Genomic DNA, 16,585 nt, shown 5'->3' on the forward strand with positions numbered 1-16,585 from the left:
GGCAGGACTTTGCCTCCACCCCGCAGCATCCCTCGCCGCCTTTGAACACCCTACTTGGTATGCCTCCGTAGACGTGGTGTGTTTATAGGGCTTGAATAAGAAGTGGGCCATTCCAGGTTTGGCTGGACCAATTTGCCCACACACAAAAATATTATAGAAAACGACATGAGCTTTTTAAGACTCACTGTTGTTGCTTAAAAGTTTTTATTTTCATTTTTTTTTGCTCTATCATTGTAGGTCATAAGGATAGGTTACATTAAAGATGGCTCATTGTAGTTCGATACATAGCCAGGTTTTTGGTGCTGCTTGATACACTACACTGCAGTGTTTGTGAATGCCATATGATCATTTGAATTGAATTAAGAAGTTCGTAAAGGTGGTCTTGCTCGTTGTCACTCCTTCCTCAAAGACGATAAAGCTATGATTTGCTTCTTGATGTCTTATCACACAGGTAACTAGTCTCAAGGAGTCCTTTCCGTTTCCATTTTTTTCCTATCCAAACTCTCTCCCGTTCTCTTTCCCATCTCCTGCAGGCTAAACCTCCTTCATACACGGTAGCAACCAAGGTTGCTTGGACCGTTGCCAGTGGTCGAAGACGGTTGTGTGTGTGTGTGTGTGTGTGTGTGTGTGTGTGTGTGTATTCCCGGGTACAGCTCACAGACGGCTAGAGAGGATCCGTAGCCACTCGTCATCGGAGATCAGTTCTATATCGATATTTGCACTGATCATAGAAACCTAACCTAATCAGGGAAATATCCTCTCAGTTTAAACTGAAACACTGATAACAATTTATCATTTCAAAGGTTATCAGAACCAGACCAGGGTTCGTACAATTCCTGTCCACAGTGGCTGATAAGGTTTTCATCCATAACTTGTACGACGCGTGGGCGTTCTTACCCCTAAAAAGGCCCACACCGAAGTTTTACGTGGGTATCTCCCTGCCTGGAGCTACGTCCAAGTGTCATACGTAAGGCTCTGCGTCGATGAGGGTGTGTTAATGTGCTTGTCTGTAGATCTATGGTCGTAGTGTGGTAGTGCATGTGTGGGGTAATGTAGGAGTGCGAATATGTGGGGAAGTTGCTTGGTCTGCATGGGGATCGCATAGGTATGGATGGTTGCTGTATGAACATTGTGACTGTAGAGAGATGACAGTTATGCGAACCTCATAGTATGGGCTTTGTGAATATATGAGCATTGTGACTGTATGAGCATGGTAGGTGTATAGAAAAGGTGGCTGTATGGGCATGATGGTTGTAAGAGTATGGTGGTTATATCAGTATGGTGGGCGTAAACACATTGCTTGTTGTATGATCATGTTTGTTGTATGATCATGGTAGCTGCATCAGCATGAGAGTTGTACAGGCATGATTGTGGGAACGTGGTGGATTTAAAACATTAGGGTTTTAGGCTGGTTGGTTGTTTGGATTTTTGGATTATCAGCTACCAGGTTCGTCAAAGATGTCAACATCAAGCAACGTAAATTCACCAACCGAAAAATCTTGAACACCCAGGTGTCTCTACGTATTAAAAATGTGTTTAACACCACACATGCTCTCACTATGCTTGTGGCTCATGGAGGGGTTCTTTTAGCATAGTGGATGATTATAAGTTGTGGTTGCGGTCTCATGATAGTGTGGAGTCTTGGTCGTTGTATGAATCTAGTGGATGCATGAATTTGTTATGAGCATCTTGGTTTTGATACGTGGTAGTTGCGTGAGCACAGAAGTTTTGTGAGCGTAAAAAAGCTATATGAGCATAGTGGATGATGAATGGACATGATCGTTATGTAACCATGTAGATGCATGGAAATGATTTTATGAACTTGGTGGTGGATGGCTGTTTATAACAGTATGGTGAATGCATGGGTATGGTCAATATATGATCATGATTCGTATATGAGGATTGTGGGAGTACATACTTATTGTAGTGGTTGCATAAGCGCGCTGGATTTATGCGTATGTTGGAAGCAGCGACGAGATGTTGGTCTGTACGTAACAGAATTGTGGTTATGGCAGCTTTATAAACATAGTGGTTGGAATGGGTATAGTGGTTTTAACAGCTTAGTTTTTATGAAATAAAGAAGAAAAAACAGGCGATTGCATGGAAATGGTGGCTGCAGTAGCAACTGTGAACCTGGTATCTTAAAGGGATTAGTGGTTGCATATGTCTAACTTGCTTGTCTAAAAGCCAAGTACAGTTTGGGTGGTGGGTGACCCGAGATAAGTGTGGGTGTCCTTTTTTTTAATGGTCTTATGTACGGTATTGATGGATGGCCCGGTGTGAGTGTGATCATCCTGCTGTATATTGTGGACGGTCGTGGTAAGCACCCCGGAATGAGAGTGAAAGTGCTTCGATGCATTATTCGTGGTGGATGGCCTTAGGGGAATGCAAACGTGCTGCTACACAGGCCTCTTGGAGTCTGGTTGTGGTGGATGGCCTTGGGACGTGCTACTGTTCAGGCCTCGTAGTTTATGGAGGTGATGGATGGCCGGAGGCGAGCGTAGAATTGCTTCTGTGCAGGCCTTGTGGTTAATGACCGTGCTGGGTGGCTCAGGATGAGCAGAAGCTTGTTGCTACATAAACACCGTAATTTATGGTCACTGTCGACGGCTGAAAGTGAGTATGGACTATCTGCTGATTCACAGTCTTCGTGGTGTATGATCGTGTTGGGTAGATCGTGGTGAGTTTGTTTCTACACTGGCTATTCACATCACCTAACAACTAAACAACTGCTCTGGATGGCAGCAGAAGTAGCTGTGGCAGTCAAAGGAGGCAGGTTGGCACTAGGACACGGTGCCACCCGCTCTCTCGCTCGTATCTGGCACTGGTTACCATGACTACAGGTTTGTGGCCGACAGACGACATTTGATTCCCGCCCCGGGCAGTCACGTGGGATGACGTCAGGCCTCAGGAGCCAATGATGCGCAACGAAGGGTGAGACGGCTGAGGGGGGCGGGACCCCAAGATTATGCTGCTCGCTTATTGGTCTCCGTCACTCCCACAAGCTTCAGCCAATAATTACGGCTGAATCGCCCAAGAACATCTGGAAACTGAGATTCCTCATGGAATGTAATTACTTAGGAAAACACAGTTGGTGAAGCTTGAGTAGTGGCTGGGGTGGGTGCTGAGCCAAGGGCCAACCAGCGCGACGGCAGCAATGTTGCCGCCGTGTTTGGTTCGCGACCCGCAGTTACCCACGTACCGCCCAAGTGATAGTGTAGTGTCCCGCCTCCGCTGCACCGTGATATACCCGCCGTCGGGAATAACCCCAAATTGCCACGGGTTGCGGCTTGCGTCGTGGGTTTACTATAGCATCGCCTACGGATTATCTTGATAAACTCGCCGTCAGGGACAGCCAAACATTTTGCTGGAAACATAGTGGTGGTCCGTGACGAGCGCCAGTGACTGCCAGTTCCTCCACACCGCTCTCAGAGTAGCGTGATATACCGGTTGTCGGGAAGAGCCGTAAGTGCCGCGACCGGAAAGAAGGGCGCGCCAATATCGTCGGCGCTCTCGGCCTTCATCGACCTTATCGCCGACGCCAAGTTTGATCGCACACTATGGCGCTCTTCGGGCTGCGGCCTCCGTCGGCAACCATGGACCTTGCCACGGCCTACCGCTACAACCACAGCATGATGGAATATTACACGTGTAAGGAGTGTGAGTTCGGTTGTTGGACAGTTGAGAAAGGGAGAAGGTGGTTATAGGTCTGACCAGAGTTATTGGCTACAACAGCAAAAGTGAGTCTGGTTGTTCTAGGGAGGTGTCACTATCACTTGTGGTCTACAGTAGTCAGACTACATATAGTGTACATTTTATGTGCAATAGATTATAGATAAGTCTGTCTGAATGACAGATATAGGAGGGTTACCAGCACAAGTATGACCGCATGCAGCGAGTAGAAAATTTCGACGTGGTTGAATTGGGTATGAACAACCTCCAACAGACGATAGCCCCGTATACGACAGATGTTTCATTATATTTCATATTGCGTATGTCTTAACAACAATGAAGAATATCTGAAAAATGTCTTCCTAATTTGATTAATTCATAAAACAGGGACCCATGTTTATATATACATGGAGTTTCTATGCTTCAGAAAAATAAAAAAAAAATCTTGATATCCCGTTACCAATATCACTATGAACTGAAAACGTGAAAGCAAATTTCATTTTGAAATTGATCAAATAAATCTTTTAGTAATCAATTTTTAATCAAGTCACTGATAAAGGTTTAACTACCGTTCCATAAAAGCTCGCAGGAAAATGGAACAGCACCCTCCCTAGCATTCTCGTATTCATCAAGACCTACAGAGAAAATAGCAAATCCAGTACAAAGATAAACACACACATTTATCATCACACACATTTATCATTCATCACCATTATCGTTACTCTAATCATCACCGTACTTAAGAACCCTTGTTGTTGGGCGCCCGCTTCACGCAAAGGTAAGAAAGTGATGGACTTGTGTGGAGTGAGATTTTCGAACAGATCGTGTCCTCCCGCTCGTTCTTTTATGACGACGCTGCTTCGCTGAAAATAAATCCTCATTCGCTATGTAGCCAATTGCATGAATACTCCGGTAACAACTTTTGCGTGTGATCAAGTACATTCCTACGAGTCCACGGGGAAAATGAATCATGATAAGTTTCATTTTCCCCGTGGACTCAAAGGAATATATATATATATATATATATATATATATATATATATATATATATATATATCTATTCCTTGCCCTCCTTTCACCCTCCTGCATGTTCAGGCCCCGATCACACAAAATCTTTTTCACTCCATCTTTCCACCTCCAATTTGGTCTCCCTCTTCTCCTCGTTCCCTCCACCTCCGACACATATATCCTCTTAGTCAATCTTTCCTCACTCATTCTCTCCATGTGCCCAAACCATTTCAAAACACCCTCTTCTGCTCTCTCAACCACGCTCTTTTTATTTCCACACATCTCTCTTACCCTTACGTTACTTACTCGATCAAACCACCTCACACCACACATTGTCCTCAAACATCTCATTTCCAGCACATCCATCCTCCTGCGCACAACTCTATCCATAGCCCACGCCTCGCAACCATACAACATTGTTGGAACCACTATTCCTTCAAACATACCCATTTTTGCTTTCCGAGATAATGTTCTCGACTTCCACACATTTTTCAAGGCTCCCAAAATTTTCGCCCCCTCCCCCACCCTATGATCCACTTCCGCTTCCATGGTTCCATCCGCTGACAGATCCACTCCCAGATATCTAAAACACTTCACTTCCTCCAGTTTTTCTCATATATATATATATATATAGTGATTCCGCCTGTATGTGGTTACGCTGCAAGGCAGGAAATATCACCGTCAGTGGACAAAATATGGGCACAATCTTAAGAAACTTCTCACTATTAGGAAGTCCAACATTATCCTGCTCCTAACTGAAATGCAACCATGAAGCTTAAGCAGTAATGCAAAAGAAGCACATATGTGCCAGTCTGGCCTCAGCGAGGTAGCGTCAGAGATAGAGGGATGACCCGCTCTTAGCACCTTCCCCTGTCCCAACTTTTAGATGGAAATGATACAGGAGGGGAGGCTTGTCTGCAATTTTCATACGTCAAGTGTTTCATTATTTCTTCGGTCTTCTTTAGATTGTTCTTTTCAGGCATAAGAATCTTATTCCACGCTTTTCATTTGTAATGAGTTGAGTATCTTTGGTGTTCTACATATATTTCAACTTTTTAGTTGAATCTTACCACATTCGCTTTTGTTAGAATTACATCAGGATCTGTGTACAGGCTCGTTACATTTATACATCTAGTTGCTATGATCTAAATGTTTTTCATTGTTTTTGTACTCTCATATCTATTACACTGGTATTGCTTGAGATTTTTCTGTCCATTCTGTGTTCTGAAGATGAATACGATTCGAAACGTAAAGCAAGCAGACAGATACTCATAAAATCTCTGGTGTGTATCTTCATCAGACATCTGCGATTTCCATGCAGTAAGTCGATGTCAGGTATTATGTATGTATATATATATATATATATATATATATATATATATATATATATATATATATATATATATATATATATATATATACTATTCGCCATTTCCCGCGTCAGCGAGGTAGCGTTGAGAACAGAGGACTGAGCCTTAGAGGGAATATCCTCACTTGGCCCCCTTCTCTGTTCATTCTTTTGGAAAATTAAAAACGAGTGGGGAGGATTTGCAGCCCCCCACCCCCCACCCCCGCTCCCTCCCCTTTTAGTCGCCTTCTACGACACGCAGGGAATACGTGAGAAGTATTCTTTCTCCCTTATCCCCAGGTATACCTATCCCCAGTGCAGTTATAAGCAGCGTGCCGCGAGATGGATGGAGACTCTATAAAACATGTAAAAGAGCCTAAGCAGATTATATCTGCAGTCCCTCCAAAGACTTAGAGCGCGGGACGAAGTATAGAAGAGGATGAGACGGATATCATTACAATACATACAGTATCCATTTACGAGAGAAGTCACAATGATGATTTCAAACTTAAATTCAGATGTAAAAAGAAAGGAATGCAGGAAAACACTGGCGTGGAAACAAGAGTTGTGGGTGCGTGGAGTAAGTGGCCTGATATGACAGTAGTGCAAAGTTCTATGGATATTTACATGCACAAATTAGATGTCTGTATAAGTGAGAGTAGGTGGCTGTGAATAGGAGCTGACTCGCCTTAGCCAAGTGGACCAGTGCAGTTTCCATCCATTCTTATGTTCAGTGACGATACACGAAATAAAAAAAAAGAATTTTTTTTGTGTTATATAATATGATGCATTATGACACATTTGACAAATAATGCTCCGTCATCCCCACATTGGGCGCCTGCTTTCCTCATTTGTATTTCTCAACGTTCGGTGAGAAACGTGCGTATCCAAGTATATAATTGTCAATGAGATATTGCATTTTGATTGTTTCTAGTTTCGAGAGTAATTACTATACCAAGTAGCTGTTACGATTATTAAGAAAGCCGTCTCTCTTACCACGTAGCTTTTACAATTACTAAAAAAGGAGTCTCTCTTTTACATTTGCCAACCTTACCGAGACAAGAGTCGTGGTGTTCACTTTGAAATCCGCCAGATCCAACCGTAAAGATGTCATTCGTTGGTTGTACAGTAATCTGTATATGTGCAGAGTACATGTGGTATTCGGTCTGTGTACCGTGACTGTTTTATTCATATTACAGTGCATCATCAAAGCTGATTCACACACATATGAATCACTTGGTAAAGAGAAATCTATAAATTTGTATCTGTGTGGAATTCTCCTGGCCGTCGCTCTGTATTCATGGTCAAAAGTCGTGTCTGTAAATCTACGTCCGTGGTTTTCTGTGGTACTCACAGATCTAAGTCCACAGCTACGCTAGTTGTCCCGAGCTAAGAACTACTGTGTTCATGGCTGTTTATGTATGGACGTGTGGTGTCGGAATATCCTCAGAGCAATGTGGTGTTTGGGCACCAATGTCTTGAGAGGAGCGTATTGTACCAAATACGCATCATTGCCTGTGGACAGAGAAAGAGAGAGTAAACCTGTTCTGCTGGTAATACCTGTGGATCATATACGTTTTCATGCTCGGCCTGGGGCCCATGGGAGTTGGTAGCTCAACTGCTAATAGAAAAAAAAAATTATTGCATACATCTAAATGACCAGGAGAAGCTAAATTTGACATGTCACTGAAGGATTAGTAAGCCACGATGCATGTCGCATAGTTTAGCTTATCGTGGAGATTCACATGCCATGTATTTAGAAATCACAACTAGTCTTGAATAATCGTGAACTGTGTGCAAAAAGAGAGAGAGAATATCTCATGTCGCGTCGGCTGCGGGACCCCTTATGTCATGAACATTCGCGTTTGTTGGCTACTAGCATACGAGTGGTTGCAGTTACAGCTGAAGTTGATTGGGGTAACTGAGCCAAAGAAGCCAATTCTCATACATGCTACTTATCTATCCAGAAAAATGTGTCTTCTCATCCCTTCCATAACCTGTTCCTCACCCACCTACTACTCTTCCTCTTCGACATTCTTCGCTTCATGAAGCTTAACTCTCGTAAGAAATGAATCTGTGATTACATCTACATTTCTCGAACTTTGCATTACAACAGCATGAAAATTACGTGCGATGTGCTAGTGGCTTCCTGAAATTCTCATTAAAGCCTCATTACCACAATAAGCGACTGGACCTGGGATAGGGGACCTCACAACCCCCAACTCGACCCTCATTCCCTCCTCCTTTAACCTTCTCCCACATTGACGCAGTATGAGGGTGGCCCGCCAGTGGATGGACTAATTGTTATTAACTTTAATTGGGATAAAGTTGCTACCTCACTACCACATTCTTCGGTCATAGGTTGGCTCGCGCTCTGTTCACTGGTCTGTGGCTTGTCGAGGGCCGCGTCATATATTTATACAGATAACGAGACTCTGCGATTCCGAGCGATACAGATATCATAATTAACTGCTCAAGACATTGGCCAATGACGTCCGCAGAGAACCATATCTAAAGTGCTGAAAGAAAATTTTTGGAATAGTTCTCCAATATATTCAGCAGACACGTAGCTCCAGAAAAAGAAAAACTTAAAATGTAGCCTCCAGTGATGAAAAGCTGAAATCTAACTACAGAAATGAAAAGCTTAAATGTAACTACAGAAATTAAAAGCTTAAATGAATTCCAGAAAAAAGCTGAAATGTAACTAAAAATAAGATTAAATGTAACAGAAAAGAAAAGCTTAAAGGTCACTCGTGAAAAGATAAGCTCAAACTTTGTTTCAAGAACATAAAATTTCTCTCAGTCTCACTTTTCTCATCGATTGAAAAAAGAAAAGGAAAATTTTGAGTAAACTTTCTAAAATATATCAGTAAAGACGCTTGAAGAGTTGGTTGTAGGAAGACGGAGACAATCAAAAGGTTCTCTTCAGGCGGGACAATATGGAATTCACACCATCAACTCTTTATTCATTCGACAGGAGAAAATCTGGTTAATCCCCGCTTCAGTCCATTCGAAACTGATAAGAAAACTACTTATCTTTCCTTCCCCTCTGAGTTATGTCCTGAGCGCTTGTAACCCACTCCTTATACAGTCGAGGAGGAGTTTGATGAATGCTATTATCAATCTTGCAACACAACAAATTACTCTGATGCAGATTCTCCCTGAATGATCAGCCAGAATTATCTACAGCTGGATATCATCAATCAGAGCCCCTGGAGTCATGATCAAACTGGGACACACGCTCAGTGGAGGATAATAGACTCAAACGATGGTTAACTACTCGGTTATCACTTTTCAGTTAAAGCTGACGATATACCACAGTCCTACTACAGCCACTCACAACAAAAAGAACGAAAAGAGCACAAAATTGCCGAGGGTTCTCATCATATCTTAATCGAAAATGGGAATCAAGCTATGTCTAACAGTCCTCGTTAGTTACATCTCAACTGCCACGAATTACCTGCATCTCCACCCAGGTTTCAAGACACCGGTCTTGCATAAGCACCTTCATAACCCACATGAAATACGTACATACTAACGTATCTATATTAACAAAAAAAAATCATGTGATGGGTCGTCCATCAAACTGTAAATAAAAAAAACGTTCGGTACTTCGGTGTTGAGTGTTCGAGTATCCCTGGCATTGCTTTCTCAAGCAGATTGTCTTGATCATGTCCTTCCCGTTCCAGTTTTTCTTCTTTAATCTGGTCGCTAAGGGCAAAGGCAAAGAAGAATATGGTTGGACATGGGAAGAAAGGTCCAGTTCAGAAATAAAAGTAAATAACCGTGGAATGTATACGTGTATGATGTAGGTCTTACTCATGCTGGAATCGTGAACATTTATTTTTGGTTCTTATGCATCTACTCCCATCAGATTTGGGATGTATATGTAGTGATGCTGTTGCATGTTGGTATGAGAAACGGAAGTAGGTGGGCTAAGGCAAGCTTGGTACATTGTTCATTCTGTACATCATTTGATGGCTTGTTTCCTCTTAGTGCTCCTTTGCTCCGGGTAGAAACAAAAGAGTGGTCCATTTTTGAAGTGCTTCTGAAGTCTTGGATATCTTGTATAGTCTAGTTCTCTGTTGTCTATCGATCCTGCGAAATATACTGTGCGGTTTCTCCTAAACATTTCCCGTTTGGTTCATTCCTTAGTAGGATGTCTGATCATGACCTTGTGGAGGCGAGGGTGAAGATTCGTAGAAGAGATAACGTTATGGGTGAAATGAGAGTGGTGAAAGTATGTGCCTTGGAAAGGAGAAATGTGAAGAAATACCTTGAGAGATTGAAAGCAGAATGGCAAAAGGTGAGAGTAAACAAATCATGTTAGAGGGTGAGGAACGGATAGTGTTAGGGAAGCAGTGCTGGCATTTGCGGGATATGCATGCGGCATGCGCGAGGTGGGAAGAGGGCAGGGTATAGAAAGTGCAGCGAGGAGTGGGATGACGAAGTAAAGCTGCTTGCGAAATAGAAAAGACAGGCATACGGGCGGTATGGGAGGTGTGAGTCAAAAAGATTTTGAGTTGTCGGAGCTTAAACATGCAGAAGGATGTGAGGCGTGTAAGAATGAAATGAATTTAGAAGAAAATAGAGTTGAAGAAAATATTTTCATGCTCTTGGTACTTAAATGTTAACTCGACTTGGAAAAGATCGTGTTCCTTTATGGCTGAATGAGTCCACTGTACAGAACACACAGTGCATAACTCTGGAGTCTGGGAGGAGGGGAACTAACGAGAAAGAAAAAATAATAAAAAAAGACAGCAATATTCCAGCAACCCCAGGCTTTTTATGTCCTGTATTGTGACCTTATCGTGTCCTCAGAACGACCCAGAAGGGTCGTGGGTATGTAATAATGGACATATATTGGAATGTCTTTCACTGTAAATGTTTGGATGAGGGAATGACAAATAATTTGTGTTCCTGCTATCGCCGTCAGGATGAACTGTCTAATTAGCTTTATGTGGTGGAGGTTGTTTGTGTGTAGTGACTAACTCTTACCATCAAGTTATTTTGTTGAAGAAATCTTGATTTGCCACGTGATGGTTGTGAATTTAACAAGTTTTGTTACTGAAAATGATATCTCGAGTTAATGACAACACCATGGACCTAAGTTCGCTTTCCAAGTACTCACTTCTCCAACGCTCTGGGCCTCTTACCGAGCCATGGCTACAGCCACAGACTCAACCACATTAAGTCGAAAGCCGCACCACCAATTGCGATCTACAGCAAATCCACCACTGTGGTTCAAAGTCCAGAATAGTAGTCAAGATCATATCGAGCCACTTCTGGAGGACACAACGCAGACATTACTGGATATCACAAGCACATATCTAGGACAGTGGATGGGTCACCCCTTTGCAATGCCATATGTTTCCATGAAGTCTTCACTAGCTTTGTACAGTTCAACACTTACTCCATCACACATTAGAAAGAATGACCTTCTTGATTTTCATCTTTCCCATGACTTGCTTAGTAAAAGCTAGGCGTAATGCTCACCAAATCTGAGTTCTTAACTGAACTCACACCCTAACGAGTAATATTTACTGTTCCCAAAAGTTTCATCTGCACAAGCGATATAGTAATGGTTAGTGGCAATTTGCTGAAGCAAACCAAGAAATCACCTGACCTTAAAGCACTCGTTCCTGACCCCTGTGGCTGGCTGGCTATCAATAATAGATCATCAGAGATACTCCGTCGCCTGCAGGTCACCAGGGTGATGTTTTGCCGTGTTCTGCGAGACCACAAGTGTGTTGAGAACCGCAGGCGTGCGCCTCATGACTTCCGCCATTTATTAGGACGAGTAACCTAAATCATATCTTTATTTTTATGTCCACGATGTCTCATATATATATATATATATATATATATATATATATATATATATATATATATATATACTACATGTGGTTTGCAGGTGTCATCTTCGGCGAGATTGTACCATCGACATTAGACGAAAAGACATAATCTCGTCAAGAAATCTCTCACTACAAAGGAATCCACCATTTCGCTGCCGTAGGATGTAGCGCAATCTTGAAGTTACAGGACCGCCGTAAATAGGGTCATATAATTTCTGTCATCATTAATATCTATCATATAACATCATGTCACCTTTCTCTGCAAAGCTCCTACAGCTTCAAGGATAGGCTACCTCTTTTAGCAAGGGAATTGTAGACTTCTATAGAGAGAAATGTTCAACAAGATTATATTCTCTTTCGTCAAGACGATATTAGAACCTCGCTGCCCTTCGTTCGCAGGCTGGTATTATCATATCCTTCATCTTAACATTCTTCATCTTCTTCATTGCTTTATTCACCCTCTCTTCTCATAGTTAACTGCAATATATGTATCATCCCAAGGCGTATCCTTTTTTGTAAAAACCTAAACGCTTCATAACTAGAAAAAACACAAACATCTATAGTCACTGACTAATGCTTCTAAATGAAGTGTAAGCGACGGTCACACGATAATGTAATTTCTAACTACACTCATATCAAAAGTCTTCCACGTTAACTATGGCCTGGTTATCAGGAGCCACAGTTTGATTCCCAGACCCAGCTCCACTTTGTAACTTGTGTACAATCAGAACGTTTCCTTTTCGACATAACATAATCGGATCTGTCACACGACCCTCATTTGATACCCTATAGTCCCTAAACCGATCCACATACGTCCTTCTAACTCACAAAAAGCAAATGGCTCACTCAAAGATTCTGGGATGTGCAAAAGAAACTTTATCAAGTAGCGTTTTTACTATCGCTTTTATGCTACGAGGGAAAGTGTGCATAATGAATATACTGAGCCATTTAACACACACACACACACACACACACACACACACACACACACACAAAGGAACTGTGCTGTGTCAGGAAATATACATCTATTATGTTCAGAACTTTCCTCTGGACATACAATGTGAAAGACACTCTCCTTGTAATGTCCGCGGCACGTTATACTGACGACAAAGAAGACTTAGTACCATTACTTTTCTCTCCAGAGGTCGCAGATTTCTATCCCTCCTATATGTTTTACCACACCTCATAATCTATCCCAACCCAGAAAGTATGCCTGAAAGTCACATTCCTTCTCATATGGGTCACAACAAAATTCATCCTCACGACTCTTTCCGTCTCCAAAGCTAACCATACCCGTATACCTCCTACATGTCTTTCTTTCCCCTATATACATCAGTCCATAACCAGCGTGTTTCCTGCCGCAGGTCACGGCGGGGTGAACCAACTGGGCGGCATGTTCGTGAACGGGCGGCCGCTCCCGGACATGGTTCGTCAGAGGATCGTGGAGCTGGCTCACAACGGCGTCCGCCCCTGCGACATCTCCCGCCAGCTCCGCGTCTCCCACGGCTGCGTCTCCAAGATCCTTTCCAGGTAGGTAACTTTCGTTGCTCATCGTAGTAGTGGCAGTAGAAAAAGGTATTAGCTTCAATGCTAGTGTTGGAAGCAGCAGTAGCGATGCTGGTATAAGTGGTGGAATTACTAGTAAAATGCTGTTAGCGCGAAAATATAGAACCCTACGGACTCTATAAGAGGATCCAGTGCTCGTGGTCCTCATGTCAAACAGAATGTTGGAGTGAGTGTGGCAAACAAAAATCTCCAAAGCATCGTTTGAAATGCAAACAACAGCCACAGGGAGAAAACGAAGAAAGTTGCAAACCTCAAAAATATCAAAAAAGAAATTCAAAATCCGCCATCTCCCCGGTCCATGTCTTAAGAGTTCCGCCGTAAATATTCTTAAGCGCAACGTCTTTGTATAGCGAAAAGGACTAAATAATATAATCTTCCTTGGCCAAAAGTTTCGACGGATATGGATCTACTCCTGCAAGAAATTGTTCAGCTACTGAGTTTTTCCTTCAAACCTCCTTATATATATATATATATATATATATATATATATATATATATATATATATATATATATATATATATATATAAACTATTCGCCATTTCCCGCGTTAGCGAGGTAGTGCTAAGAACAGAGGACTGGGCCTTTTTTGGAATATCCTCACCTGGCCCCCTCTGTTCCTTCTTTTGAAAAAAAAAAAAAAAAAACGAGAAGGTAGGATTTCCAGCCCCCCGTTCCCTCCCCTTTTAGTCGCCTTCTACGACACGCAGGGAATACGTGGGAAGTATTCTTAATCCCCTATCCCCAGGGATAATATATATATATATATATATATATATATATATATATATATATATATATATATATATATATATATATATCTTTTTGTCGCTGTCTCCCGCGTTTGCGAGGTAGCGCAAGGAAACAGACGAAAGAAATGGCCCAACCCACCCCCATACACATGTATATACATACGTCCACACACGCAAATATACATACCTACACAGCTTTCCATGGTTTACCCCAGACGCTTCACATGCCCTGATTCAATCCACTGACAGCACGTCAACCCCGGTATACCACATCGCTCCAATTCACTCTATTCCTTGCCCTTCTTTCACCCTCCTGCATGTTCAGGCCCCGATCACACAAAATCTTTTTCACTCCATCTTTCCACCTCCAATTTGGTCTCCCTCTTCTCCTCGTTCCCTCCACCTCCGACACATATATCCTCTTGGTCAATCTTTCCTCACTCATTCTCTCCATGTGCCCAAACCATTTCAAAACACCCTCTTCTGCTCTCTCAACCACGCTCTTTTTATTTCCACACATCTCTCTTACCCTTACGTTACTTACTCGATCAAACCACCTCACGCCACACATTGTCCTCAAACATCTCATTTCCAGCACATCCACCCTCCTGCGCACCACTCTATCCATAGCCCACGCCTCGCAACCATACAACATTGTTGGAACCACTATTCCTTCAAACATACCCATTTTTGCTTTCCGAGATAACGTTCTCGACTTCCACACATTCTTCAAGGCTCCCAGAATTTTCGCCCCCTCCCCCATCCTATGATCCACTTCCGCTTCCATGGTTCCATCCGCTGCCAGATCCACTCCCAGATATCTAAAACACTTTACTTCCTCCAGTTTTTCTCCATTCAAACTCACCTCCCAATTGACTTGACCCTCAACCCTACTGTACCTAATAACCTTGCTCTTATTCACATTTACTCTTAACTTTCTTTTTTCACACACTTTACCATGTTTGTTCACAGTTTCCCGCTTTAGCAATGTAGCGCCAGGAACGGAAGAAGAGAGGCCTCAACAGCTCGCATCTATTCTGTGTATATGTGTAATGCACCGAAATTAAGATAATCTGTTCAAATCCAGGTCCCACAGACCTTTCCATGGTTTCCCCCGACCGCTTCATATACCCTGCTTCAGCCTATTGATAGCGCGTCCTTCCCTGTATCCATCGCTCTCACTGTCCTACGCAAGCTTTTCGCTCTCCTGCATATGATTATTCAAGTCTTGTTTCCCTCAGCGTCCCAGCATCCTTCCGCGTGGGCAAAAGCCTGCAGTCATAAGCACTGGGGCTTAGAAATTTCTCAGACTGTGAGAGATGCCGAGTTCTAAAGTCGGTTGGAGGCCATGTATCATCCCTGACCACACGTCTAATCTCAGTTTTATTCGGACAGGATATGCAGTGCGCCATTTTGGCTCTTCGTGTGTCTCAATGCTTTCATATTATGACCATTATTTCGAACAGCCTAGAGCCAATTATAGCCTGTTTTTGATAAGACCTAGAAATTCGATCTTATGCGTCGCTGTGATGAAGACGAAATATGCAAGCTTATTTATTTTCACTAAGAGGTGGAACTGGAACCCGTCGACAATTCTCTGGAAGTGGCGGGTATATTATTGATAAGGTCAGTCATATACGAAGAATCCGACAATTGACATTGATATCGTCTCCAGCCGATGATGGTCAGTTCATGTTACCCCAAAAAGAAAAGACAAAAAAGAAAACGTTCGTCTACTGCTTTTGAAACTACGCGAGATATTAGAGAGGAAAAAAAAAAGTACTTTACAGTAAGATGGAAAAGCATCGACATACACTATATATATATATATATATATATATATATATATATACACACAACTACAACAAAAAAAAAATTGATATACAGATCAGAACCCATTTCAAAAGGACATTTTAACCATTCAAACCAGTGTTTGTATAAGCTTTTGTCACTCTCTATTGGCTCAATTATTCTCACTCATCAACTCGCCAGTATGGAGGAGGAGGGGGGGGGGAGTCCGCCGGTCGTCCGTCACGCAGCGCAACACACCCTTCGTCCCCCCTGCACGAGCTTAATGAAAAATGTTCCATCAAAATTTGGTAAAAAACTCTCTCTCTCTCTCTCTCTCTCTCTCTCTCTCTCTCTCTCTCTCTCTCTCTCTCTCTCTCTCTCTCTCTCTCTCTCCTGTGTGTGTGTGTGTGTGTGTGTGTGTGTTTGTGTGTGTGACTGTGTGTAATTTCCATCAATTTGTGACTGAACTTCTCATTTGTTGGAAATATATGCAAAAAGGTAGATGGGTCGTTCGCTAGTTTGCCGTCTTGTGTGTCTTCGGTTTTCATAATGCTAAAAAGCAGACAGTTCCAATTTATCCTGCACGCTTATCATT

The 16,585-nt window shown here is 42.5% G+C and overlaps 1 protein-coding gene across 7 annotated transcripts in view; it reads left to right on the forward strand.

The window, feature by feature from the left end:
- LOC139755016 (uncharacterized) overlaps positions 1 to 16,585 on the forward strand; it is a 118,402-nt gene that overhangs the window by 76,294 nt on the left and 25,523 nt on the right. For all 7 annotated transcript variants that reach the window (XM_071672929.1, XM_071672927.1, XM_071672933.1 and 4 more), the window contains one exon: positions 13,248 to 13,413. In XM_071672929.1, coding sequence (XP_071529030.1) covers positions 13,248 to 13,413 — 166 coding nt within the window. The remainder of the gene's footprint in view (positions 1 to 13,247; positions 13,414 to 16,585) is intronic.

Source organism: Panulirus ornatus, chromosome 18 (assembly GCF_036320965.1).
Source record: "Panulirus ornatus isolate Po-2019 chromosome 18, ASM3632096v1, whole genome shotgun sequence".
Classification (NCBI taxonomy): Eukaryota; Metazoa; Arthropoda; class Malacostraca; order Decapoda; family Palinuridae; genus Panulirus; species Panulirus ornatus.